This window comes from Mustelus asterias, unplaced genomic scaffold (genome assembly GCF_964213995.1).
Source record: "Mustelus asterias unplaced genomic scaffold, sMusAst1.hap1.1 HAP1_SCAFFOLD_1880, whole genome shotgun sequence".
Taxonomy (NCBI): domain Eukaryota; kingdom Metazoa; phylum Chordata; class Chondrichthyes; order Carcharhiniformes; family Triakidae; genus Mustelus; species Mustelus asterias.
The window spans coordinates 19,183-46,631 of record NW_027591825.1 but is presented as its reverse complement, the minus strand read 5'-3'; the positions used below and the strand labels follow the sequence as shown (position 1 = coordinate 46,631).

The following is a 27,449-nucleotide window of genomic DNA, read 5'->3' as shown; positions in this document are numbered from 1 at the left end:
CAGACCTTCATTCTGAAAAACACCCTTCCACCTCTACTCTGTCTTCTATAACCAAACCAGTTCTGTATCCATCCAGCCAGCCCACCCCGAATCCCATGTGATTTTAGTTTTTGTACCAGTCTGCCATGTGGGACCTTGTCAAACGCCTGACTAAAGTCCATATAAACTACATCCACTGCCCTTCCCTCATCAATTATCTTTGTCACCTCTTCAAAAAACTTAATCAAGTTGGTGAGACATGACCTTCCCCGTACAAAACCATGCTGCCTGTCACTAACTAGTCCATTTTCCTCCAAATGTGCATGTATCCTGTCCCTCAGTATCTTCTCCAAAAGCTTCCCCACCACTGACCTCAGGCTCACTGGCCTATAATTTCCTGGATTATTCCTGCTTCTTTTCTTAAAGAAGGGAACAACATTGGCTATTCTCCAATCCTCTGGAACCTCGCCTGTGGTCAAAGAGATTGTGAAGATATCTATTAAGGCCCCAGCTATTTCTCCCCTTGCCTTCCGCAGTAACCTGAGATAGATCCCATCCGGCCCCGGGGACTTGTCTACCTTAAAGCAATTTAGGATACTCAACACTTCCTCCTTCGATATACTGACATTCTCTAGAGCATTCACACGCCTATCCCTGACCTCAACATCTGTCATCATCATCTCCTTGCATTGTATAAAACACCGGTGAGGCCACAACTGGAGTATTGAGTGTAGTTCTGGTCAGCACATTACAGGAGGGATCTAATTGCTGAGGTTTACAAGAATCTTGACAGGGCCAGAAAAGTGTAGCTACGGGAGAGATTGGAGAGGTTGGGATTATTTTCCTTGGAACAAAGACGACTGAAGGGTGACTTGATTGAGGTGTACAAAATTGTGAGGGGCTGAGATAGAATGGACCGGATGAAATTGTTTAATTTGGTGGAGAATTCTAGAACCAGGGGACATAGATTCAAGATAAGATGTAGAGGGGATATGAGGAAGAGCATTTTTACGCAGAGGGTGGTGAGTATCTGGAATTTGCTGCCAAGTTGGTGGTGGAGGCAGAGACCCTAAACTCTTAGAAAGTACCTGGATCTGCACCTTTAGTGCTATAAGCAACAGGGCTATGGGCCAGGACAGATGGCATGGACAGATGGGCCAAATGGCCTCCTGTGCTGTAACTTTTTTATGGTTCTATGGGCAGAAGGTAGGAGGGGGAGAAAGGAGAGAGAGGATGGAGGGCGAATTAGCATTAGATACATCCTTTCATGCATTCTGTTTATACCTGGTTGCAAGGAGTGGGTGGCTTTGAGCGGGTGATGACCACAGATCTCTGTTCCATGGCACGCTGTCGTAAAGCAGCATGTCTTTATCAGTAAGGACAACCACCACTGGCTTCCAGTGCTCCCTTCCACCTTCAACTTTCAGCTGCAGAACAGAAAAAAGGTCTCATCGCTGCATTAGTACCAGATTCTGACACTGACACCCAGACCCCTCACCTAACCTATCTATATCCTTCTGAGCCTCCTTATGTCCACTTCATAACTTATTCCTTTACCTTTGTGTCATTAGCAAATTTAGCAATCATTCATTATAGTCATTTATATAAACTGTAATGAGTTGAGGCTCCAACACTGATCCCGGAGATTAGTCAGGGGCAGTTTGTTTAATTTAATATTGTTTCCAATTCTGGGCAACACACTTTTGCAAGCATGTGAAGGCTTTAAAGAGGGTGCCGAAAAAATTCACAAGCAAGATTTCAAAAATGAGGGACTTCAGTTATCTGGATAAACTGAAGAAGTTGGCATTGTCCTCCTTAAAGAGGAGGCTGAGAGGAGATTTGATAGAAATGTTCAAAGCTAGGAACAGTCTGGACAGAATAGAAACTTATGTTTGCCAAAATGGTCCAGAAACCAAAAACACCAATTTAAGGAGTCTGGCAAAGGATCCATGAGATCACAAGACCATAAGATATAGGAGCAGAACTAGGCCATTCGGCCCATCGAGTCTGCTCCACCATTCAGTGAGATCATGACTGGTCTGATATGATAATCCTCAACTCCACTTCCCTCCTTATCCCTGTAACCCTTGGTTCCCATACTGATTAAAAATCTGTCTATCTCAGCCTTAAACATATCAGGCACTGCAGCCCTCTGTGGTAAACATCAAAAATAACAATTTTTTTTATACACAGCAAGTAGTTAGAATCTGAAATGCATTGACAGTTTGGTGGAGGCAGATTTAATTATTTACAAAAAGTTATTGGATAATTATCTGAAGATAAAAAAAATTGCAGGGCTACAAGGGAGGAGCAGGAAAGTGGGGCGAGATGAGTTGCTCCAGCAAAGCTGGCAAGGAGATGACGGCCCAAATGGCCTTCTCCTGTCCTCCTCCCATCCTATGTTTCCAGTGTTACCTCAGCCTTCCCACTGTTGGCCACGGCTTCCTCCAGCATTATGCATTTACCAGTATAACATTGAACTTGGAAACAAGGTAACCCTGAGTCAAATGATCACAAAGTGGCTAGATTCAGCGTGCGCCATTAAATTATTGGAATTTTTATAAAAGTTCCTAAACAGAATTATAAACAAAGATACAGCGACTTAAACTTCAACTTTGAGAGGACTAGAATACAAAAGCAGGGACTTACTGCTGAGGGGCTTTATAAGGCTCTGGTGAGACCACATTTAGAGCAATGCGAACAATTTTGGTCCCGTACCTAAGATGTGCTGGCCTTGGAAATGGTCCAGATGAGGTTCACAAGAATGATCCCTGGAATATAGAGCTTTTCGTATGAGGAACATCTGAGGACTCTGGGTCTGTACTCGTGGAGTTTAGAAGGATGAGGAGGATCTCATTGAAACTTACAGAATACTGAAAGGCCTGGATAGGCTGGACGTGCGGAAGATGTTTCCATTAGTAGGAGAGACTAGAGTCCAAGGGCACGGTCTCAGAGTAAAGGGACGACCCTTTAGAAGCGAGATGAGGAGGAATTTCTTCAGCCAGAGGGTGGTGAATCTTTGCCACAGGAGGCTGCGGAGGCCAGGCCATTGAGTGTCTTTAAGACAGAGATAGATAGGTTCTTGATTGGTCAGGGGATCAGGGGTTACGGGGAAAAGGCAGGAGAATGGGGTTGTGAAATTTATCAGCCATGATTGAATGGTGAAGCAGACTCGATGGGCTGAATGGCCTAACTCTGCTCCTCTATCTCATGGTCTTACATAAGGCGCTTGCCTCCAGAAACCAACAGCTAACATGAGTTGAGAGAATTCTCTACCTGCTCTGCAAGCCAGCTGAGGTGTTGTATGGCCCTGCCACTGAGGCCAAGCATCCCATTCAGCTCAGACACTGCCTGAGGAATCAGTGCTGTGATACTCGTGTGAATTGCCGTGAACCAGGTATGTGCTGCAACAGAATCCTTGCTCCGCAAAATAATTACATGTTTGCCACCAGGGGAGTGGAGTTCAAATAACCTGCAAACAAAAAGGAAAGAGTGGATCAGGAAAAAGGAGGCAGTTACCCGACTTTGTGAACAAAAACAAGGTAACCAAAATGTACACGGGGCGAGAGCGAGGGGGCAGAACCGGGGGGGAGGGAGGGAGGGGGCGGAACCGGGGGGGGGGGGGCGCGGCGGCGAGAGGGAGGGGGCGGAGCCGGGGGACGAGAGGGAGGGGAGTATCGGGACGAGAGGGAGGGGAGTATCGGGACGAGAGGGAGGGGAGTATCGGGACGAGAGGGAGGGGAGTATCGGGACGAGAGGGAGGGGAGTATCGGGACGAGAGGGAGGGGAGTATCGGGACGAGAGGGAGGGGAGTATCGGGACGAGAGGGAGGGGAGTATCGGGACGAGAGGGAGGGGAGTATCGGGACGAGAGGGAGGGGAGTATCGGGACGAGAGGGAGGGGAGTATCGGGACGAGAGGGAGGGGAGTATCGGGACGAGAGGGAGGGGAGTATCGGGACGAGAGGGAGGGGAGTATCGGGACGAGAGGGAGGGGAGTATCGGGACGAGAGGGAGGGGAGTATCGGGACGAGAGGGAGGGGAGTATCGGGACGAGAGGGAGGGGAGTATCGGGACGAGAGGGAGGGGAGTATCGGGACGAGAGGGAGGGGAGTATCGGGACGAGAGGGAGGGGAGTATCGGGACGAGAGGGAGGGGAGTATCGGGACGAGAGGGAGGGGAGTATCGGGACGAGAGGGAGGGGAGTATCGGGACGAGAGGGAGGGGAGTATCGGGACGAGAGGGAGGGGAGTATCGGGACGAGAGGGAGGGGAGTATCGGGACGAGAGGGAGGGGAGTATCGGGACGAGAGGGAGGGGAGTATCGGGACGAGAGGGAGGGGAGTATCGGGACGAGAGGGAGGGGAGTATCGGGACGAGAGGGAGGGGAGTATCGGGACGAGAGGGAGGGGAGTATCGGGACGAGAGGGAGGGGAGTATCGGGACGAGAGGGAGGGGAGTATCGGGACGAGAGGGAGGGGAGTATCGGGACGAGAGGGAGGGGAGTATCGGGACGAGAGGGAGGGGAGTATCGGGACGAGAGGGAGGGGAGTATCGGGACGAGAGGGAGGGGAGTATCGGGACGAGAGGGAGGGGAGTATCGGGACGAGAGGGAGGGGAGTATCGGGACGAGAGGGAGGGGAGTATCGGGACGAGAGGGAGGGGAGTATCGGGACGAGAGGGAGGGGAGTATCGGGACGAGAGGGAGGGGAGTATCGGGACGAGAGGGAGGGGAGTATCGGGACGAGAGGGAGGGGAGTATCGGGACGAGAGGGAGGGGAGTATCGGGACGAGAGGGAGGGGAGTATCGGGACGAGAGGGAGGGGAGTATCGGGACGAGAGGGAGGGGAGTATCGGGACGAGAGGGAGGGGAGTATCGGGACGAGAGGGAGGGGAGTATCGGGACGAGAGGGAGGGGAGTATCGGGACGAGAGGGAGGGGAGTATCGGGACGAGAGGGAGGGGAGTATCGGGACGAGAGGGAGGGGAGTATCGGGACGAGAGGGAGGGGAGTATCGGGACGAGAGGGAGGGGAGTATCGGGACGAGAGGGAGGGGAGTATCGGGACGAGAGGGAGGGGAGTATCGGGACGAGAGGGAGGGGAGTATCGGGACGAGAGGGAGGGGAGTATCGGGACGAGAGGGAGGGGAGTATCGGGACGAGAGGGAGGGGAGTATCGGGACGAGAGGGAGGGGAGTATCGGGACGAGAGGGAGGGGAGTATCGGGACGAGAGGGAGGGGAGTATCGGGACGAGAGGGAGGGGAGTATCGGGACGAGAGGGAGGGGAGTATCGGGACGAGAGGGAGGGGAGTATCGGGAGGAGAGGGAGGGGAGTATCGGGAGGAGAGGGAGGGGAGTATCGGGACGAGAGGGAGGGGAGTATCGGGACGAGAGGGAGGGGAGTATCGGGACGAGAGGGAGGGGAGTATCGGGACGAGAGGGAGGGGAGTATCGGGACGAGAGGGAGGGGAGTATCGGGACGAGAGGGAGGGGAGTATCGGGACGAGAGGGAGGGGAGTATCGGGACGAGAGGGAGGGGAGTATCGGGACGAGAGGGAGGGGAGTATCGGGACGAGAGGGAGGGGAGTATCGGGACGAGAGGGAGGGGAGTATCGGGACGAGAGGGAGGGGAGTATCGGGACGAGAGGGAGGGGAGTATCGGGACGAGAGGGAGGGGAGTATCGGGACGAGAGGGAGGGGAGTATCGGGACGAGAGGGAGGGGAGTATCGGGACGAGAGGGAGGGGAGTATCGGGACGAGAGGGAGGGGAGTATCGGGACGAGAGGGAGGGGAGTATCGGGACGAGAGGGAGGGGAGTATCGGGACGAGAGGGAGGGGAGTATCGGGACGAGAGGGAGGGGGAGTATCGGGACGAGAGGGAGGGGAGTATCGGGACGAGAGGGAGGGGAGTATCGGGACGAGAGGGAGGGGAGTATCGGGACGAGAGGGAGGGGAGTATCGGGACGAGAGGGAGGGAGTATCGGGACGAGAGGGAGGGGAGTATCGGGACGAGAGGGAGGGGAGTATCGGGACGAGAGGGAGGGGAGTATCGGGACGAGAGGGAGGGGAGTATCGGGACGAGAGGGAGGGGAGTATCGGGACGAGAGGGAGGGGAGTATCGGGACGAGAGGGAGGGGAGTATCGGGACGAGAGGGAGGGGAGTATCGGGACGAGAGGGAGGGGAGTATCGGGACGAGAGGGAGGGGAGTATCGGGACGAGAGGGAGGGGAGTATCGGGAGGAGAGGGAGGGGAGTATCGGGACGAGAGGGAGGGGAGTATCGGGACGAGAGGGAGGGGAGTATCGGGACGAGAGGGAGGGGAGTATCGGGACGAGAGGGAGGGGAGTATCGGGACGAGAGGGAGGGGAGTATCGGGACGAGAGGGAGGGGAGTATCGGGACGAGAGGGAGGGGAGTATCGGGACGAGAGGGAGGGGAGTATCGGGACGAGAGGGAGGGGAGTATCGGGACGAGAGGGAGGGGAGTATCGGGACGAGAGGGAGGGAGTATCGGGACGAGAGGGAGGGGAGTATCGGGACGAGAGGGAGGGGAGTATCGGGACGAGAGGGAGGGGAGTATCGGGACGAGAGGGAGGGGAGTATCGGGACGAGAGGGAGGGGGAGTATCGGGACGAGAGGGAGGGGAGTATCGGGACGAGAGGGAGGGGAGTATCGGGACGAGAGGGAGGGGAGTATCGGGACGAGAGGGAGGGGAGTATCGGGACGAGAGGGAGGGGAGTATCGGGACGAGAGGGAGGGGAGTATCGGGACGAGAGGGAGGGGAGTATCGGGACGAGAGGGAGGGGAGTATCGGGACGAGAGGGAGGGGAGTATCGGGACGAGAGGGAGGGGAGTATCGGGACGAGAGGGAGGGGAGTATCGGGACGAGAGGGAGGGGAGTATCGGGACGAGAGGGAGGGGAGTATCGGGACGAGAGGGAGGGGAGTATCAGGACGAGAGGGAGGGGAGTATCAGGACGAGAGGGAGGGGAGTATCAGGACGAGAGGGAGGGGAGTATCAGGACGAGAGGGAGGGGAGTATCAGGACGAGAGGGAGGGGAGTATCAGGACGAGAGGGAGGGGAGTATCAGGACGAGAGGGAGGGGAGTATCAGGACGAGAGGGAGGGGAGTATCAGGACGAGAGGGAGGGGAGTATCAGGACGAGAGGGAGGGGAGTATCAGGACGAGAGGGAGGGGAGTATCAGGACGAGAGGGAGGGGAGTATCAGGACGAGAGGGAGGGGAGTATCAGGACGAGAGGGAGGGGAGTATCAGGACGAGAGGGAGGGGAGTATCAGGACGAGAGGGAGGGGAGTATCAGGACGAGAGGGAGGGGAGTATCAGGACGAGAGGGAGGGGAGTATCAGGACGAGAGGGAGGGGAGTATCGGGACGAGAGGGAGGGGAGTATCAGGACGAGAGGGAGGGGAGTATCGGGACGAGAGGGAGGGGAGTATCGGGACGAGAGGGAGGGAGTATCGGGACGAGAGGGAGGGGAGTATCGGGACGAGAGGGAGGGGAGTATCGGGACGAGAGGGAGGGGAGTATCGGGACGAGAGGGAGGGGAGTATCGGGACGAGAGGGAGGGGAGTATCGGGACGAGAGGGAGGGGAGTATCGGGACGAGAGGGAGGGGAGTATCGGGACGAGAGGGAGGGGAGTATCGGGACGAGAGGGAGGGGAGTATCGGGACGAGAGGGAGGGGAGTATCGGGACGAGAGGGAGGGGAGTATCGGGACGAGAGGGAGGGGAGTATCGGGACGAGAGGGAGGGGAGTATCGGGACGAGAGGGAGGGGAGTATCGGGACGAGAGGGAGGGGAGTATCGGGACGAGAGGGAGGGGAGTATCGGGACGAGAGGGAGGGGAGTATCTGGACGAGAGGGAGGGGAGTATCAGGACGAGAGGGAGGGGAGTATCAGGACGAGAGGGAGGGGAGTATCAGGACGAGAGGGAGGGGAGTATCAGGACGAGAGGGAGGGGAGTATCAGGACGAGAGGGAGGGGAGTATCAGGACGAGAGGGAGGGGAGTATCAGGACGAGAGGGAGGGGAGTATCAGGACGAGAGGGAGGGGAGTATCAGGACGAGAGGGAGGGGAGTATCAGGACGAGAGGGAGGGGAGTATCAGGACGAGAGGGAGGGGAGTATCAGGACGAGAGGGAGGGGAGTATCAGGACGAGAGGGAGGGGAGTATCAGGACGAGAGGGAGGGGAGTATCAGGACGAGAGGGAGGGGAGTATCAGGACGAGAGGGAGGGGAGTATCAGGACGAGAGGGAGGGGAGTATCAGGACGAGAGGGAGGGGAGTATCAGGACGAGAGGGAGGGGAGTATCAGGACGAGAGGGAGGGGAGTATCAGGACGAGAGGGAGGGGAGTATCAGGACGAGAGGGAGGGGAGTATCAGGACGAGAGGGAGGGGAGTATCAGGACGAGAGGGAGGGGAGTATCGGGACGAGAGGGAGGGGAGTATCGGGACGAGAGGGAGGGGAGTATCGGGACGAGAGGGAGGGGAGTATCGGGACGAGAGGGAGGGGAGTATCGGGAGTATCAGGCTAAGAGTGAGGGGTGTTGGGAGTATCAGGGTGAGTGAGTGGTGTGGAGTGTATCAGGGTGAGAGCGAGGGGTGTGGGTATGTCAGTGTTATCTTATCAAATGCTTTTTGGAAATCCAAATATATTACATCTCATAGCTCCCCTTTATCCATCTTGCCCATTATCTCCTCAATGACTTAACTTTGGTTAACTAAATATATTAAAGTTAAAAATAACAATTGATTTATTTCTACTCCACTTTCGTGTGAAGAAGTGTTTCCTAATTCCACTCTTGAAAGTTACGACTCAAATTTTTAGGCTACGTCCCGTATCTTAGACTTCCCAACCAGTTTCTCATCCAGCCTGCCTGTTTCTCGTAATATCTTGAAATCTTTGATCAAGCCACTCCTTAACCTTCAAAATTCAAGAGAATGCAACCTAGTTTGTGTTAACTTTTCTTGTAATTTAATCCTTGTAGTTCAAATATCATTTTAGTAAATCCATCTGCATTCCTTTCAAGGCCAATATATCTTTCCGAAGATGTGGTGCCCACAACTGTTTATAGTAATCAAGCTGTCTTCTAACTAGAGTCTTGAAGCATGACTTAAATTCCCTCATCTTCTGTTCCTCCAGATATAAAAACTAGTTTTTCGTTAACTTTTTTGATTAATTTTTGAACCTGATGTTTTTTGAGGAAGTTTCAACCAGAGTGGATAGAGGGGAACCAGTAGATGTGTTGTATTTAGACTTCGAGAAGGCCATTTGACAAGGTACCTCCCAAAAGGTTCAGTCATAAGATAAGAGCCCAAGGTGTTGGAGGTAGTATATTGGCATGGAGAGAGGATTAGCAAATGGCCAGGAAACGGTGAGTGGGGATGAGGTTCTGTTTCAGGTTGTTGACCTGTAAGCAGTGGAATTCCACAGGGATCAGTGAGACCGCAACTGTTTATAATATATGTTAATGACTTGCAGGAAGGAAGTGAATGTATTGGAGTCAAATTTGCAGACAACACAAATAGGTGGAAAGGCAAGTTGCGAGAAGAGTACAAATAGTTTACAAAGAGATGTTGATAGGTTAAGGAAGTGGGCAAGAAGTTGGCAAATGGACTATAATGTGGGAAAATGTGAAGTTGCTCATTTTAGATCAAAAGAACAGAGTATTATTTAAATGGAAAGAACTGCAGAAAGCTGCAACAGAAAATGACTTGGGGGTACTTGTGCACAAAAAGCTAGTACAGGTGCAGCAGTTAATCAGGAAGGTTAACGAAATGTTGTCCCTTATTTCAAGGGGGTTGGAGTAAAATTTATTTATTAGTGTCACAAGTAGACTTACATTAACACTGCAATGAAGTTACCAGGTCTCTGGCACTGAGGCAACAGTGCTAACCACCGTGGCAACAGTGCTAACCACCGTGGCAACAGTGCTAACCACCGTGGCAACAGTGCTAACCACCGTGGCAACAGTGCTAACCACCGTGGCAACAGTGCTAACCACCGTGGCAACAGTGCTAACCACCGTGGCAACAGTGCTAACCACCGTGGCAACAGTGCTAACCACCGTGGCAACAGTGCTAACCACCGTGGCAACAGTGCTAACCACCGTGGCAACAGTGCTAACCACCGTGGCAACAGTGCTAACCACCGTGGCAACAGTGCTAACCACCGTGGCAACAGTGCTAACCACCGTGGCAACAGTGCTAACCACCGTGGCAACAGTGCTAACCACCGTGGCAACAGTGCTAACCACCGTGGCAACAGTGCTAACCACCGTGGCAACAGTGCTAACCACCGTGGCAACAGTGCTAACCACCGTGCCACCATTCCACCCGATAAGAGTAGGGAAGTCTTGCTGCAACTGTACAAGGTACTGATGAGATCACATCTGGAGCACTGTGAGGAGTTTTGATTCCCTTAAAGATATTATTTCATTGGAGGCAGTTCAGAGAAGGTTCACCAGGATGATCCCCAGCATGGAGGGATTGTTTTATGAGGAAAGGTTAAACAGGTTGGGATTTAGAAGAATGAGGGGTGATCTCATTGAAACATCGGATTCTCCAGGGGCTTGACAGGGTAAATGCTGAGAGGATGTTTCCCTCATGGGAGAGTCTCGGACCAGAGAGCAGTCTCAGAATAAAGAGGTGTCAGTTTAAGACTGGGATGAGGAGGATTTTCTTCTCTCAGAGGGTTGTGAGTCTTTGGAACTCCTCGCCACAGAGAGCTGTGGGGGCAGAGTCTTGGTGTATATTTAAGGCTGAGGTAGATAGATTTTTGATCAGTAAGGGGATCGAGGGTTATGGGGAAAGGGCAGGAAAGTGGATGCGAGGAATGTCGGATCAGCCACGATCCTATTAAATGGCAGAGTAGGCTCGAGGGGCTGAACAGTCTACTCCTGTTTCTATTTCGATGGCCTTATGACATTTTAATTGTCTGCATACCTGGAACCGCCACCTTAAAGACTATTTAGACTCCACTGCTTGCCCCATTTCACTAAGTACCCTGTTCTATCCTTATTAGGTCCAGAGTGGATAACCTCACATTTGCTGACACGGAAATTCAAATTTTACCCATTCATTTCATCAATAGTATTACTGTAATTTTATGCTTCCACCTAAACTGCTGAAAATGGTTACACTTTACCCAGCTTACATCCCCCAAAATTCAAGATTTGTCAAACAAAATTTTCCTTTCATAAAAATACCATGCTAACTTTGCCTAATCATGTTTTTAAGTACGCTGTTACAACTCGCTTAACAACAAGTTCCAACATTTTCTGGACAATTAACGGACCGGTTCCGCTTTCTATCTCCTTGCTTTTTCTGAATAGTTACAGCAAAAGGTGCCTCAGCAAAGGTGCGGGACATATCAGAGCAACAAACAGAATGAATTCTCATTTATACTTTTCACTAGCCTAATTAAAACGGATATTTTTGATATTTATTGGATTAAGCATTCAACCTGCTATCTGGATCAGGCATACTCAAATTCCTTGTGATATAACACATCTTCAGTGGAAAAATCTTGCTGTCTTTGGCACTGTGATTTGGAGAACTGGAGCCAGCAGTTCCAAGATGTGGAGAATGAGGCGGCAGACTATCCCACGCCAGGTCTGCTATCAATGAGGGCTTTTTCAAGTAGGGTGTCACTTCCTGGATGTAAGTGACTGCAAGGGAAAGGTCACAGGTCAAGCAGAGGCAACCATTCAACCCATTCTTTGCTCAATTCGCATGAGCTAAACACTGTACAAGTCAGCACATGAACAATCACAAGATACTAATTCTATGGAAGTTTACACTGCAGTTACTAGCACACACCCTATTTTCCTAGCATAATTAAGCAAAATGGCTTTAAACCTCGTCAACATTGATCCGCTTGGACAGGATACAAGATAAAAGGGGATTTGTATACGTTGTGCTTTATCGGTGTGCGCACGATAGGTAAAGACCCACTCGGAATCTTGCTTCTGACAGATTTCTCCACCATTCCCTCAACCCCCAGCACAAGTTCAACCTTCAGTGTTTATAATTCATAGCCATTTCTAGTAACATTCTGCTGATATCTGGGTCCCATCTATATATATCCCAAGAATACTGATGTATAAAATGAGGCAACCAGCTTTGCAGAAGGGGGGGCAGGGGTGGAGGCAGAGTGAGTGAAAGAAAAAGGGCCACAGAGAGGGAGAAGCAGGGAGAGAAAGAAATAGCAAGCATGTGATGTTGGTTCAGGGAGAGACATACTCATCTTGGGGAGAAATTTTCATTGCATGTAACGTCAGATGAATCAAGTTACTGTGGTCCTAACCCCGACCTGATTTTTCTGCCTAACCACCAAAAAGCAGCCTTGGTTACAAGGCCAAACAATTGCAATGATGCAAATCAAACAGGATGAGCAAGCAAAGCTGCTAATACCATGGAACCACACCACCACAAGCTGCTATCTGAACAGCTGCAAGGATTTAGCTATGACCAAGATAGTTATACAAAGTTACAGGTATTTATCTAATTCAGTCTCTCACAAAAACAAGCCAGCAACATCCATTCTCAGTCACCAATGACGACACAGGAAACATGCTCAGCTTTTCCAATCCATTCTGGTGACTGAAATCCCTTAATGAAGCTGAGAGCTCTGTGCTGCCACTAATAACCACAGGCACTGTCCACATCTCAGGAATGCACAAACAGGATGTGACTATTACAGGATGAAGGTCTCAAATATACATTCACAAAGTGAGCTTGACGTCCGTGGTGGGGAAGTTGTTGGAGAAGATTCTTAAAGATAGGATGTATGCGCATTTAGAAAGGAATAAACTCATTAACGATAGTCAACATGGTTTTGTGAGAGGGAGGTCATGCCTCACTAACCTGGTGGTGTTTTTTGAAGAAGTGACCAAAATGGTTGACGAAGGAAGGGCCGTGGATGTTGTCTATATGGACTTTAGTAAAGCGTTTGACAAAGTCCCTCATGGTAGGCTAGTGAAAAAGGTTGGATCCCATGGGATAAAGGGGGAGGTGGCTAGATGGGTGGAGAACTGGCTTGGTCATAGAAGAAAGAGGGTGGTAGTGGAAGGGTCTTTTTCCGGCTGGAGGCCTGTGACTAGTGGTGTACCGCAGGGCTCTGTATTGGGACCTCTGCTGTTTGTGATTTATATAAATGATCTGGAAGGAGTAACTGGGGTGATCAGTAAGTTTGCGGACGACACAAAACTGGCAGGACTTGCAGATAGTGAGGAACATTGTCAGAGGCTACAGAAGGATATAGATAGGCTGGAAATTTGGGCAAGGAAATGGCAGATGGAGTTCAATCCTGATAAATGCGAAGTGATGCATTTTGGTGGGAATAATGTAGGGAGGAGCTACACGATAAATGGAAGAACCATAAAGGGTGTAGAGACGCAGAGGGACCAGGGTGTGCAAGTCCACAGATCCTTGAAGGTGACGTCACAGGTGGAGAAGGTGGTGAAGAAGGCATATGGCATGCTTGCCTTTATAGGACGGGGCATAGAGTATAAAAGTTGGGGTCTGATGTTGCAGATGTATAGAACGTTGGTTCGGCCGCATTTGGAATACTGTGTCCAGTTCTGGTCGCCACACTACCAGAAGGACGTGGAGGCTTTGGAGAGAGTACAGAGGAGGTTTACCAGGATGTTGCCTGGTATGGAGGGGCTTGGTTATGAGGAGAGATTGAGGAAATTGGGGTTGTTCTCCTTGGAAAGACGGAGGATGAGGGGAGACTTAATAGAGGTGTATAAAATTATGAAAGGCATAGATAGGGTGAACGGTGGGAAGCGTTTCCCCGGGTCGGTGGTGACGTTCACGAGGGGTCATAGGTTCAAGGTGAAGGGGGGGAGGTTTAACACAGATATCAGAAGGACATATTTCACACAGAGGGTCGTGGGGGCCTGGAATGTGTTGCCGGGCAAGGTGGTGGAGGCGGACACACTGGGAACGTTTAAGACTTATCTAGACAGCTATATGAACGGAGTGGGAATGGAGGGATACAAAAGAGTGGTCTAGTTTGGACCAGGGAGCGGCGCGGGCTAATTGTTCCTGGTTTCTCGTTTCAAGGCTTCATTCTATGATCATCTTGCTGGTGCCAGTACAGAGCGAGACTGCGGATAGTTGGGAACCTGTCTCGGGGGCAGGGAATTCATATGGTGTTCGTGGAAGTGGAAATGACTAGGGTTGGGAAGCATTTTCCGATCGGGGCCATTGTGATCTCCTGGACTCGTTTCGATCGCCTCAGGGGGTCGGAGAGGAATTTCCCAGATTTTTTTTTCCCCCATATTGGCCCTGGGGTTTTCACTCTGGGTTTTCGCCTCTCCCTGGAGATCACATGGTCTGGAATGGGGGGGTGGGGGTAAGTTAATAGGTTGTAATGAACAAAGCATCGTAGCTGTGAGGGACAGCTCGGTGGATAGGATATTGGTATGTAGATAGGCTGGAAAATTGGGCGGGGATCCTGGATTCAGGATTCAATCCTGGACCGGGGAGCGGCGCGGGCTTGGGGGGCTGAAGGGCCTGTTCCTGTGCTGTATTGTTCTTTGTTCTTGTTCTTTGTTTGTTCTTTGTTTGTGTTCAATTGCAATTTTCTGTGGGACATACTAATTTAACATTCGCAGCCAAAGGCTCAGTTTTCAGATGCTATGCCAGAAATAATTTGGGAGAAAAAGATTAAATAAGCCATTCAGCCCAAACACTCGATGTCAGCATTGACCCTCCCTGTCAGCAGGTAGTTTGAATAATTTACACGGCTTCCAGAACCCTTTCCTCATCCAATATTGAATCCAACCTTGTGTTAACATTTTCTGCCTCCCTGGAAAAAAATAGGCAAGCATGATCAAAGAAATCTGGGGATCCTGACAGGACATAGCGGGTGTGGGTAATTTGGCTACTTGAACCTGCTTTGCCATTCAATGTCTGAAATGCTCTTGGCCTCAGTTCCACTTGCCTGCCTGTTCCCCATAATCCTTAATTCACTTGTAGATCAAAATGTGTTTCTCAGTCTTAAACATGTTCAATGACCCAGTCTTTACAGCTTTCTGAAGAGGCAAAATTTAAAGATTTACTTGGAAAATAAATTCCTCGCCTCCAAATTATATGGGGGACCTCACATTCGCAAACTGTGATCCATAGCTCTAGCTTCTAATGGTCTGGCTGGAGGCAGGATGCCACATAGGACAAGCCACGAGAGGGAGGGAGCGCTTGCATGCAAGTGAGCTCAAGAACGTGTGACAGAGTGTGAATGCCTGAGTGCTTTTCTTTATTCAAAGGATGTAGACGTGGCTGTGGCCAGCACTTATTGCCCACTCCTAGTTGCCCTGAGGTGATGATGGTGAGCTGCCTTCTTGAACCATTGCAGTCCTAGGTGTAGGTACACCCACAGTCCTATTAGGGAGGGAGTTCAAGGATTTTGACCCAGCGACAGTGAAAGAACAAAGGCATATTTCCAAGTCAGGATGGTGAGTAGTTTGAAAGGGAACCTCCAGATGCTGGTGTTGCCAGATATCTGCCTCTCTTGTCCTTCTAGATGGTAGTGGTCTTGGGTTGGAAGATGCTCTGCTTAAGGATCCTTGGCGAGTTTCTGCAGTGCATCTTGTAGATGGGGTACACAGCTGCCACTGTTCATTGGTGATAGGAATGAATGTTGTGTCAATCAAGGGGGTGGGGGGGTGCTTTGCCCTGGATGGTGTTGAGCTTCTTGAGTGTTGTTGGAGCTGCACCCATCCAGGCAAGTGGAGAGTATTCCATCACACTCCTGACTTTTGCCTTGTGGACAAACACTGGGGAGTCTGGATGTGAACTACTCATAACAGGATTACTAGCCTCTGATCTGCTCTTGTATTTACACGACTAGTTCTGGTTTGTTTCTGGTCTATGTCAACCCCCAGGATGTTAATAGTGAGGGACTGAGCAATGGTAATGCCATTGAACTTCAAGAGACGATGGTTAGATCCTCTTTTATTGGAGATGATCATTGTCTGGCACTTATATTGCATGAATGTTACTTGCCATATGTCAGCAAAAGCCTGGATAATATCCAGATCTTGCTGCATTTGGACATGGACAGATTTACTATCTGCGGAGTCACGAACGGTAAACATTGTGCAATCTGCAGTGGACATCTGACCGTTTCACGGAAGGAAGGTCATTGCTGAAGCAGCTGAAGATGGTTGGGCCTACCATGAGAAATTCCTACAGTGATGTCCTGGAACTTAGATGATTGACCTTCCAATAACTAAACCACCTGTCTGTGTGCTAGGTATCACTCTAACAAGGACAAGAGTGGCAGATAACTCTATCTCCTTTAGGCTTGCATTGGAAAAAGAGAGGATCAGGCAAGCTAGGAAAGCGTTTATATGGAGTAAGGGGAAATATGAAGACATAAGGCAGCAAATTAGAGGAGTAAATTGGAAGGAGGTATTCTCGGGGAAATGTACTGAAGTGAGGTGGCAGTTTTTCAAGGAATGTCTGTCTAGAGTTCTACAGGACAACGTTCCGAGCAGACAGGGAGGAGTTGGTAGGTTAAAGGAACCGTGGTGCATGAAAGCTGTGCGGGACCTAGTCGAGAAGAAAAGGAAAGCGTACAAAAGGTTCAGAGAGCTTGGCGAAGATAGGGATCTGGATGAGTATATGGCTTGTCGGAAGGGGCTAAAGAAGGAAATTAGGAGAGCCAGAAGGGGTCACGAGAAGGCCTTGGCAGGTAGGATTAAGGAGAACCCTAAGGCGTTCTATAAATATTTGAAGAGTAAAAGGATGAGACGTGAAGGAATAGGGCCCATAAAAGGTGAAGGCGGGAAAGTTTGTACGGGACCAATAGAAATGGCAGAGGTGCTTAATGAGTATTTTGCCTCGGTTTTCACTGAGGAGAAGGACCTGGGTGGAAGTACTGCGGGCTTGCGGTGGACTAAAAAGATTGAGTACGTGGACTTTAAGAAAGAAGTTGTGCTGGAATCTTTGAATGGCATCAAGATAGATAAGTCGCTGGGTCCGGATGGGATGTACCCCAGGTTACTGTGGGAGGCGAGGGAAGAGATTGCAGAGCCTCTGGCGATGATCTTTGCGTCGTCGATGGAGACGGGAGGTGTGCCGAAGAATTGCGGATGTGGTTCCTATTTTCAAGAAGTGGAATAGGGATAGCCCAGGAAATTACTGACCGGTGAGTCTAACCTCAGTGGTTGGTAAGCTGATGGAGAAGATCCTGAGGGACAGGATTTATGAACATTGAGAGAGGTTTACTATGCTCAAGAATACTCAGCATGACTTTGTCAAGGGCAGATCGTGCCTTACGAGCCTGGTGGAGTTCTTCGAAAATGTGACTAAACACATTGACAAAGGGAAAGCGGTAGATGTGGTTTAGATGGATTTTAGCAAGGCGTTCGATAAGGTCCCCCATGCAAGGCTTCTCGAAAAAGTGAGAGGGCATGGGATCCAAGGGGCTGCTGCCCTGTGGATCCAGAACTGAGTTGCCCAAAGGAGGCAGAGAGTGGGTATAGATGGGTCTTTTTCTAAATGGAGGTCGGTCACCAGTGGTGTGCCCCAGGGATCTGTTCTGGGACCCTTGCTGTTTGTCATTTTCATAAATGACTTGGATGAGGAAGTGGAGGGATGGGTTGGTAAGTTTGCCGATGACACGAAGGTTGGTGGGGTTGTGGATAGTCTGGAGGGATGTCAGAAATTACAGAGGGACATAGATAGGGTGCAAGACTGGGCGGAGAAGTGGCAGATGGACTTCAACCCAGATAAATGCGTAGTGATCCATTTTGGCAGGTCAAATGGGATGAAGGAGTACAATATAAAGGGAAAGACTCTTAGTACTGTAGAGGATCAGAAGGACCTTGGGGTCCGGGTCCATAGGAGTCTAAAATCGGCCCCGCAGGTGGAGGAGGTGGTTAAGAAGGCGTATGGTGTGATGGCCTTTATCAATCGAGGGATTGAGTTTAGGAGTCCAGGGATAATGATGCAGCTATATAAGACACTCGTCAGACCCCACTTGGAGTACTGTGCTCAGTTCTGGTCACCTCATTACAGGAAGGATGTGGAAAAGATTGAAAGGGTGCAGAGGAGATTTACAAGGATGTTGCCTGGACTGAGTGGCATGCCTTATGAGGGTAGGCTGAGGGAGCTTGGTCTTTTCTCCTTGGAGAGACGTAGGATGAGAGGAGACCTAATAGAGGTATATAAGATGTCGAGAGGCATAGATCGGGTGGACTCTCAGAGGCTTTTTCCCAGGGTAGAAATGGCTGCTACGAGAGGACACAGGTTTAAGGTGTTGGGGGGTAGGTACAGGGGAAATGTTAGGGGGAAGTTTTTCACACAGAGGGTGGTGGGCAAGTGGAATCGGCTGCCGTCAGTGGTGGTGGAGGCAAACTCAATAGGGACTTTTAAGAGACTCCTGGATGAGTACATGGGACTTAATAGAATGGAGGGTTATAGGTAGGACTAGAAGGTAGGGATATGTTCAGCACAACTTGTGGGGCTGAAGGGCCTGTTGGTGCTGTAGTTTTTCTATGTTTCTAAGTGGAGGGTTCCCCCCCTAATTCCCATTGACTCCAGCTTTGCTAGGGTTTCTTAATCTACTTAATCAGTAGATGCTGCTTTGATGTCAAAGGCAGTCACTCTCACCTCAGCTCTCAGGTTCAGCTCTTTTGTCCATGTTTGCACCAACATAGAACATAGAACATTACAGCGCAGAACAGGCCCTTCGGCCCACGATGTTGCACCGACCAGTTAAAAAAACAAACTGTGACCCTCCAACCTAAACCAATTTCTTTTCGTCCATGAACCTATCTACGGATCTCTTAAACGCCCCCAAACTAGGCGCATTTACTACTGATGCTGGCAGGGCATTCCAATCCCTCACCACCCTCTGGGTAAAGAACCTACCCCTGACATCGGTTCTATAACTACCCCCCCTCAATTTAAAGCCATGCCCCCTCGTGCTGGATTTCTCCATCAGAGGAAAAAGGCTATCACTATCCACCCTATCTAAACCTCTAATCATCTTATATGTTTCAATAAGATCCCCTCTTAGCCGCCGCCTTTCCAGCGAAAACAATCCCAAATCCCTCAGCCTCTCCTCATAGGATCTCCCCTCCATACCAGGCAACATCCTGGTAAACCTCCTCTGCACCCTCTCCAAAGCCTCCACATCCTTCCTGTAATGTGGGGACCAGAACTGCACACAGTACTCCAAGTGCTTGAGGCTATAATGAAGTCAGTTGCTAAGCAGCCCTGGCAGACCCCAAACTGAGCCTCAGTGAGCAGGTTATTGCTAAGCAAGTGTACTGTTGATAACCATCACTTTACTGATAATCAGTAATAGACTGATGGAACTGTAATTGACAGTTGTATTTATCCTGTTTTCTGAGTACAGAACACGTGGGCAATTTGCCACATTGCCAGGTAAATGCCAGTATTGGAGCTGTACTTGGAGCTTAGCTAGGGGGCGTGGCAAGCCCTGGAGCACAAGTCTTCAGTACACAGGGAGGGGTGCCAGGGTGGTATTGTCAACAGACTGGCCATCCAGAGACACAGGGAACTATGCAGGCATGAAAGCTGAGCTAACTGTCGTAAACTGGGCCACTAGGCAAGAGGATACATCAATAGAGAAGCAGTGACAGACATTTATGGGGATATTTCAGAATACTCAGAAGAATATTACTACAACAAAGAAAAATTCTAAGGGAAAGACCCACCATCTTGGGTTAATTATGGAAAGCATAAAATGCAAGGAAAAAGCATACAACTGAACAAAGATGAGTGGTAGGTCCAGATGATTTGGTCAAAATATAAAGAATGGAATTAAAAGGAAAATCGGGAAAAAGGAAGATGCTCCAGCTTTTGACGACATGTTGTCTCAGGAATTAAAAATACAGCAGCACCAGTGTCAACGACCCTCCTGATAGATTGTCCACTTAATTTCAGAATCCCCCAGAATCTGAGATATTCACTGTGTGTGGATAAGATGTTCTGTTGGAGCTCTTCATATTTCTGACCATTGCCTTCTTCACAGTTGTAATTTTTTTCTTACTTGTACAGGTACACAGGTCACTGAAAGTGGCAATGCAGGTGGAGAAGGTAGTCAAGGCGGCATACGGCATGCCTGCCTTCATCGGCCGGGGTATTGAGTTTAAAAATTGGCAAGTCATGTTGTATTGTTCAATTCTGGTCGCCACACTGCCAGAAAGATGTGGAAGCTTTGGAGAGAGCACAGAAATGATTTACCAGGATGTTGCCTGGTATGGAGGGCATTAGCTATGAGGAGAGGTTGGAGAAACTTGCTTTGTTCTCACTGAAACGACAGAGGTTGAAGGACGACCTGACAGAAGTCTACAAGATTATGCGGAGAGGCATGGACAGAGTGGATAGTCAGAAGCTCTTTCCCCCAAGGTGGAAGTGTCAATTACTGGGGGGCATAGGTTTAAGGTGTGAGGGACAAGGTTTAAAGGAGATGCACGAGGCAAGTTTTTTTTTTAAACAGAGGATGGTGGGTGCCTGGAACTTGCTGCCGGGGGAGGTAGTGGAAGCAGATACGAAAATGACTTTTAAGGGGCATCTGGATAAATACATGAATAGGATGGGAATAGAGGAATATGGTCCCCGGAAGGATTGGGGGTTTTAGTGCAGTCGGGCAGAATGGTTGGTGCAGGCTTGGAGGACCGAAGGGCCTGTTCCTGAGCTGTAATTTTCTTTATTCTTCTTGAAGGTACCCAGATTCTTCTTCTGAATATTTTTCTCAGGGGAAGCTGGTCTAGCTCAACAAGCTTTTGCAATGTGACCCATTTTGCCAGAATTCTTGCATTGACTATCCTTGCTCCAGCATTCACTCACTGAAGGGCCCATTTTGACACATCTGTGACATGCTCGTTGCTGTTTTGACTTCTGATGGGCTATTCCCAACTTGTGGATCTTCATTCCTGCACCAATTGCAAAGCCTCTGTAGCAGCCAGTTCCATCGTCACTAATTTCTACTGCTGTCTTCAAAGCCAAAGCATGTTCAGTAAGCAATCTTCTTTGGATAGGCTCATTTTAGAGACCACAAACTAGATCTTAAAAATTATCTTCTAATGACTCACCAAACTCATAACGTTGTGCCAGCCTTTTAAAAGATGCCACAAACTGGGCAATGCATTTGCCTTCTACTTGATTCCTTCGGTGGAACCTGAACCGTTCCGTGATGGTCTGGCTTTGCAGAGTAATGCTCTTCAAGGATCTTTGACAAGTCATTGTAAGTTTTGGTTCCTGGCTTTGCTGGATGAGTCAAGTTCCAGAGCAAATTGAAGGTTTTATTTCCTATTGTACTGAGAAAAGCTGGTACAAGCAACTTATTTTCAATTTTATTCGCTTGTATAAAATATGGAAAAAGCTCAGCATAAGAGCCTCATGATTCATTTTCTTCATCGAAAGGCCCCATGAATTCTAATTGACTCGCCATTTCTCTTACAGGCACTAGTGACTCGAGACTACACAGTATAGATTCTTTTTAACTGTCTTCCCAGTATTCTCTTTTTACCCTGGAGATCATTGACCTGATCTTTTTTTTCCAAACGGCCTTAGCCATAAGCAAAGCATTCCTTCTTTTCAGATATACCAGAACCAGCCTGGAATCTTAATCTTCTTGGATTGGGAAAACCCCGTCTTTTAAAACCACCCAGTGAGCTTTTTCCTTTAATGGTCTTCCGGCACTGGCACATCAAACTTTAAACCCTGCTGTTTTTCCCCAGCCTTCTAATATTCGAAGGGTGAAGATCCACAATGTTTTTTTCTTCTACTTAGGATCTTTTCTCGATGTTCTCGATTAAATAAAATCCCATCGTCACCAATTTTTTTTGTAACCTATGTTAGGCGTTGTGGGTTTTAAACGGAAAAAAATGTGGTTTGCACATGTAGATTCAAAGCAACACAACAGATTTATTGAAAGAGATGTTCTCTGCACAGAACAGAAACAAACTAAAACAGCAGCCTGTGCAACACTAATGACATCACCATGAAATCATGTGACTGGCTCTTACAGCAATCATGCAACTATTTAAATATATAACAATATCCTTGTTCTCTTACAATACAGTTCCCAGGCTAGAACACAGACTTGGAGTTTGAAACTGCCAACTGTTTGAGATGTCAGTCTGCATTTTACAACTGTGAAGAATATAATGTTCAGAAATATGATGAAGAGCTCCAACAGAACATCTTATCCACGCAGGATGAATCTCTCAGATTCTGGGTGGTTCTGAAATTTAGTGGACAATCTATTATGATGGCGATTGATACTGGTGCTGTTGTATCTTTAATTCCTGAGCAGCAAGTGATATCATCACACTAAGAATAGTGACATCCGATGCAGAGCTGGGCAGAATTCCTCAGTATTGCAACGCCAGTGCACGGGTCAATAATAAAAGGCTGCCACTCTACTTTGTTTAATCCTCAAAACCAAGTTTGCCCTGCCGAAAATTCAGCAATAATAGTTTGACCAAGGGACCTGGTCACAAGATTGGAAATGAACAAAAGCTTTCACACTGACCTGCACCCAAGGAGCATTGCCTGCCAGGCTGCCCCCAATGAGAATTTAAAGGCACAAAAGATGAAACACGATCCCAGCATCTAGGTCAGTCTAAATATGTCTAAATCCTGTTGATGCAGGAAGCTGCTCAAGGAAACAAGATTATACAATCAGACTAAACTATCATATTTCAGCAAACATTCCAACAAATTGCCTTCTGATTTCACTGACATTTTCCACCGTCTTTCTCAAAACACTGACTACATACTGGAGAAGATGCAAAGATGTACACAGTTGAAACGGGAAATGTACAGGTATACACATCAGGAAGTGCTGACAGGCTAGGTCAAGTTTCCTTTGAAAAAAAGGCCGAGGGATAACATAACAGATATTTAAAATTCTGAAAAGTTTTGATTGAGCAGATAGAGAGAGACTATTTCCTATTGTAGGGAACAGCATACTGGAGGCTATCATAAGATAGCCACAAAAAAATCCCAATAGGAGATTCAGAAAAAAATCCTTTAGCCACAGTGATGAGAATGTGGAACTCATTAAATAGGGAGTGGTTAAAATGTATAGATTAGATGCATTTAAGGGGAAGCTAGAAAAGTATACAAGGAAGAAGAAAACAAAGGGTTCCCATGGTAGATTTAGATGAGGCTCCAATCTACATTAATGACTTCGATGAAAAGGCAGAGTAATGTATCGATATTTGCTGATGACACAAGACTGGGTGAGAAAGTAAGCTAGGGGGCAGGACACAATGAGGCTTCAGAGATACACACAGGTTGGGTGGTTGGGGTGCAAAGTGGCAGCTGGAGTATAATATAGGGAAGTGTTATTCACTTTGTTGGCAAGGAAAGTAGAGTATATTTTACAAGGCGAGGAACTTGCAAGTGTTGATGTTCAAAGAGACTAGTGTGTGTTTGCACAAGGAACATAGAAAGTGGGTTTTACATGCATATTCTGTTTTTAACTGCAGAAATGCAGGTGCAGCAAGCAATTAGTGGTACAGAGCTGGCGAGTCCTCAACATGGACTACGGACTCCAAGGAAACCTCCTGGGCATCCATGAGGCGCTGTGGGCTATCAGCAGAATTGTACTCCAGCACAATCTGTGACCTCATGGCCTGGCATATCCCCCACTCTACTATTACCACCAAGCCAATGGATCAACCCTGGTTTAATGCAGAGCGCAGGGGGGCATGCCAGGAGCAGCCCCAGGCATACCGAAAAGTGAGGTGTCAACCTGATGAAGCCACAACACAGACTTGTATGCCAAACAGAATAAGCATCAAGTGGGTCAGATCTAAGCTCTGCAGTCCTGCCACATCAGTCGTGAATGGTTGTGGACAATTAAATACCTCTCTGGAAGTGGCGCAGCCATAAATATTCCCATCCTCAATGATGGAGGAGCCCAGCACATCAGTGCAAAAGATAAGGCTGAAGCATTTGCAACAATCTTCAGCCAGAAGTGCTGAATGGATGATCCATCTCGGCCTCCTCCAAGGTCCCCATTATCACAGATGTCAGTCTTCAATGCAATACCAAGAAACAGCTGAAGGCACTGCATATGGGCCGCTATGACATTTCGGCAGGAGTGCTGAAGACTTGTGCTCACCTAACCAAGCTTCCCAGTATAGCTACAACACTGGCATCTACCCAGCGATGTGGAAAATCGCCCAGGTATGTCCTGTACACAAGAAACAGAATTGCAACCTGGCCAATTACTGCCCCCGTGAACTCTTGATCAGTGAAATGATGGAAGGGGTCATCAACAGTGCTATCAAGCAACATTTACTCAGCAATAACCTGCTCACTGATGGTCAGTTTCCACCAGAGCCACTCAGCTCCTGATCTCATTACAGCCTTGGTTCAAACATGGACAAAAGAGCTGAATTTCAATGGTGATGTGAATGACTGCCTTTGATTGAGCGTGGCATCAAGGAGCCCTAGCAAAACTGGAATCAATGAGAACCAGGGGAAAACTCAATGACATTCCTTCCATTATAAAGTCAGAAGTGGGGATGTTTGCTGATGACTGCACAACATTCAGCACCATTCATGACTTCTCTGATATTGAAGTATAGAATCCCTACAGCGCAGGAGGCAGCCACTCAGCCCGTCGAGCCCGCATGACCCACCAAACCCTATCCCCATTACCCAACCTATCTACCCTGTTAATCCCCCTGATACTAGGGGGCAATTTAGAATGGCCAATCAACCTAACCCACAGATCTTTGGAGTGTGGGAGGAAACCAGAGCAACAGGAGGAAACCCACGCAGACACGGGGAGAATGCGCAGACTCCAAACAGTTAATCAAGGTTGGAATTGAACCTGGGTCCCTGGCACTGAGGCTGCAGTGCTAACCACTGTGTCATTGTGTTGCCCTTAAGTATATCACTGTTCTTTCACTGGGTCAAAGTCCTGGAACTCCCTCCCTAACAGCACTGAGAATGTACCTACACCTCAGAGATTGTAGTGGTTCAAGAAGGTAGCTCACCACCTCTTTCTGACGAGCAATAGGGAATGAGCAATAAGTGCTGGCTTAAAGAAATAAAAAGGGAAATGGCATGCTGTCCTTTGTTGCAAAGGGATTGGAGTTTAAGAATAAAATTTTGCTATAGTTGTACTGATTTTGGCGAGGCCACATCTGGAGTGCAGTCCGCAGCTTTCATCTCCACATCGAAGGAAGGATCTATCTGAATCAAGATGGTACAGCAAACGTCCACGAAATTGGTCCCAGGAATGAGGGGGTTGTCTTGTGATGAGAGAGGGAGTAAATTGGGTCCATGCCCTCAGGAGTTTAGAAGAGGCAATCTCATTGAAACATACAAAATTCTGAAGGGGGCTTGATAGGGTGGATTCTGAGATTGGTTGGGAATCTAAAACATGGGAGCGCAGTCCCAGGATGGGGGCTGACTGATGGTCATTTCGGACTGAGATGAGGAGAGATGACTCCACTCAGAGGGTTATGAATCTTTTGAAATCTCTGCCCGGGGGCTGTCGATGCTCCGTTTAAGATTTGACAGATCTTTGGGAGGGGATGGAATTGATACTCAAGATCATGTTGAATGGTGCAGCAGGCTGGATGGGCCGAGTGGTCGGTATATCAGCATGGTTTCCTGGCGCTCTACCCAGCCCTCAGGCCCAACTAATCCGAGTTAGGCCGGGCAGCCTCCCCCTCCCCCGGGCTCCCGCTCCCCGCTCACCCTCCAGGGTCACCTCCCTGCCGGCTTTCTTCAGGGCCTGCACCGCCTGGTCGTGTGTGGCCTCCCGCAGGTCAGCTCCGTTCACCGCCAGGATGGCGTCTCCCACATACAGCGCGCCGGTGCGCTCGGCCGCCAGGCCGCGGAAGATCTTGGAGATGAGGATGGGCATGCGGTTCTCGCGGCCGCCCTTGATGCTGATGCCCAGGCCGCCCGCCTCCTGCTTCACCACCCGGACGGTGCGGAGCCGCTCGGCCAGCGCCGGGCCCGGCCTCGGGCTGCCGGCCTCGGGAGGCAGCAGCGCCGGGAGGCCTCGGGCCGGGCTGCCGCCTCCAGGCCCCGCCGGGCTCATGTGCACCGGGCTGGGGCTGGGGCTCCGCGGGGAACCATTGGACAGACCGGCCCAGGCCTCAGGCCCCGGCTCCTCGCTGCTCAGCTTCAGCCCCTCCGCTCGCAGCTCGGCCGCTACCCGGAGCCAGCCGCGGTCCCGGAGGAAAAGCTCCAGCGGCGCGGCCCGACTGCACTGCACAGCCGCCATCTTCCCCGGGGCGCGGAAACCAATGGGAGCGCAGCACGGACAGCCAATGGCAATGGGGCATGGGCAGCCAATGGGAATGGAGTACAAACAGCCAATGGGAGCTAAACATGGGCAGCCAATGGGAATGGACTAAAAGGAGCCAATGGGAATGGGGCATGGACAACCAATGGGTTGCAGTAGAAACAGCCAATGGGAGCCGAGCATGGGCAGCTAATGGGAATGGGGTAGACACAGTTGTAGAAACTTGATGTCTGTGTCGATATGCGCGATCTTCTTGGAGATCCTCTCCCCTTGGAGCCGGCGGTTTGCGGTGTCGATGGTAGTCTCCACATAATGGGGTAGAAGCAGACAATGGGATCGAGGCACAATCAGCCAATGGGAATGGAGCACAGACAGCTAATGGGAACGGGGGCATGAGCAGCCAATAGGAGCTGGACGTGGACAGCCAATGGAAATTGGAGCACAGACAGCCAATGTGAATGGGGCATGGACAACTAATGGTAATTGAGTACAAACAGCCAATGGGAACAGGGCATGGACAGCCAATGGGAATGGGGCCGAAACAGCCAATGGAAGTGAGGCATGGGCAACCAATGGAATGGAGTATGAGCAGACAATGGCAGCAGGGCATGGGCAGCCAATGGGAGTGGTGTACTACCAGCCAATGGGAATGGAGAACACAGAGCCAGTGGGAATAGGGCACAGACAGCAATGGGAATGGGGCATAGGCAGCCAATAGGAGCTGGGCATGGACAGCCAATGGGAATAGGGCATGGCCAATGGTTTTGGAATGTGGGCTGACAATTGGCAAAGGACAACCAATGGGAGTGGGAAATGGGCAACCAATGAGAACATTGGGCGGCACAGTAGCACAGTGGTTAGCACTGCTGCTTCACAGCTCGAGGGACTTGGGTTCGATTCCCGGCTTGGGTCACTGTCTGTTTGGAGTTTGCACATTCTCCTCATGTCTGCGTGGGTTTCCTCCGGGTGCTCCGGTTTCCTCCCACAGTCCAAAGATGTACGGGTTAGGTTGATTGGCTATGCTAAATTGCCCCTTAGTGTCCTGAGATGCGCAGGTTAGAGGGATTAGCGGGTAAATATGTAGGAATATGGGGATAGGGCCTGGGTGTGATTGTGGTCGGTATAGACTCGATGGGCCAAATGGCCTCATTCTGCACTGTCGGGTTTCTATGATTCTTCTATGAT

General features: G+C 49.6%; 1 protein-coding gene across 1 annotated transcript in view; it reads right to left on the bottom strand.

Annotated features, from left to right (window-relative positions):
- The window catches only part of LOC144488814 (beta-2-syntrophin-like), a 47,319-nt gene extending 21,076 nt beyond the window's left edge, over positions 1-26,243 (bottom strand). The window contains exons 1-4 of the mRNA XM_078206914.1: positions 25,709-26,243; positions 11,457-11,661; positions 3,256-3,451; positions 1,264-1,406 (exon numbers count right to left, since the gene is read on the bottom strand). Of these exons, the coding sequence (XP_078063040.1) occupies positions 1,264-1,406; positions 3,256-3,451; positions 11,457-11,661; positions 25,709-26,243 (1,079 nt within the window). The remainder of the gene's footprint in view (positions 1-1,263; positions 1,407-3,255; positions 3,452-11,456; positions 11,662-25,708) is intronic.
- Positions 26,244-27,449: the final 1,206 nt, after the last annotated feature.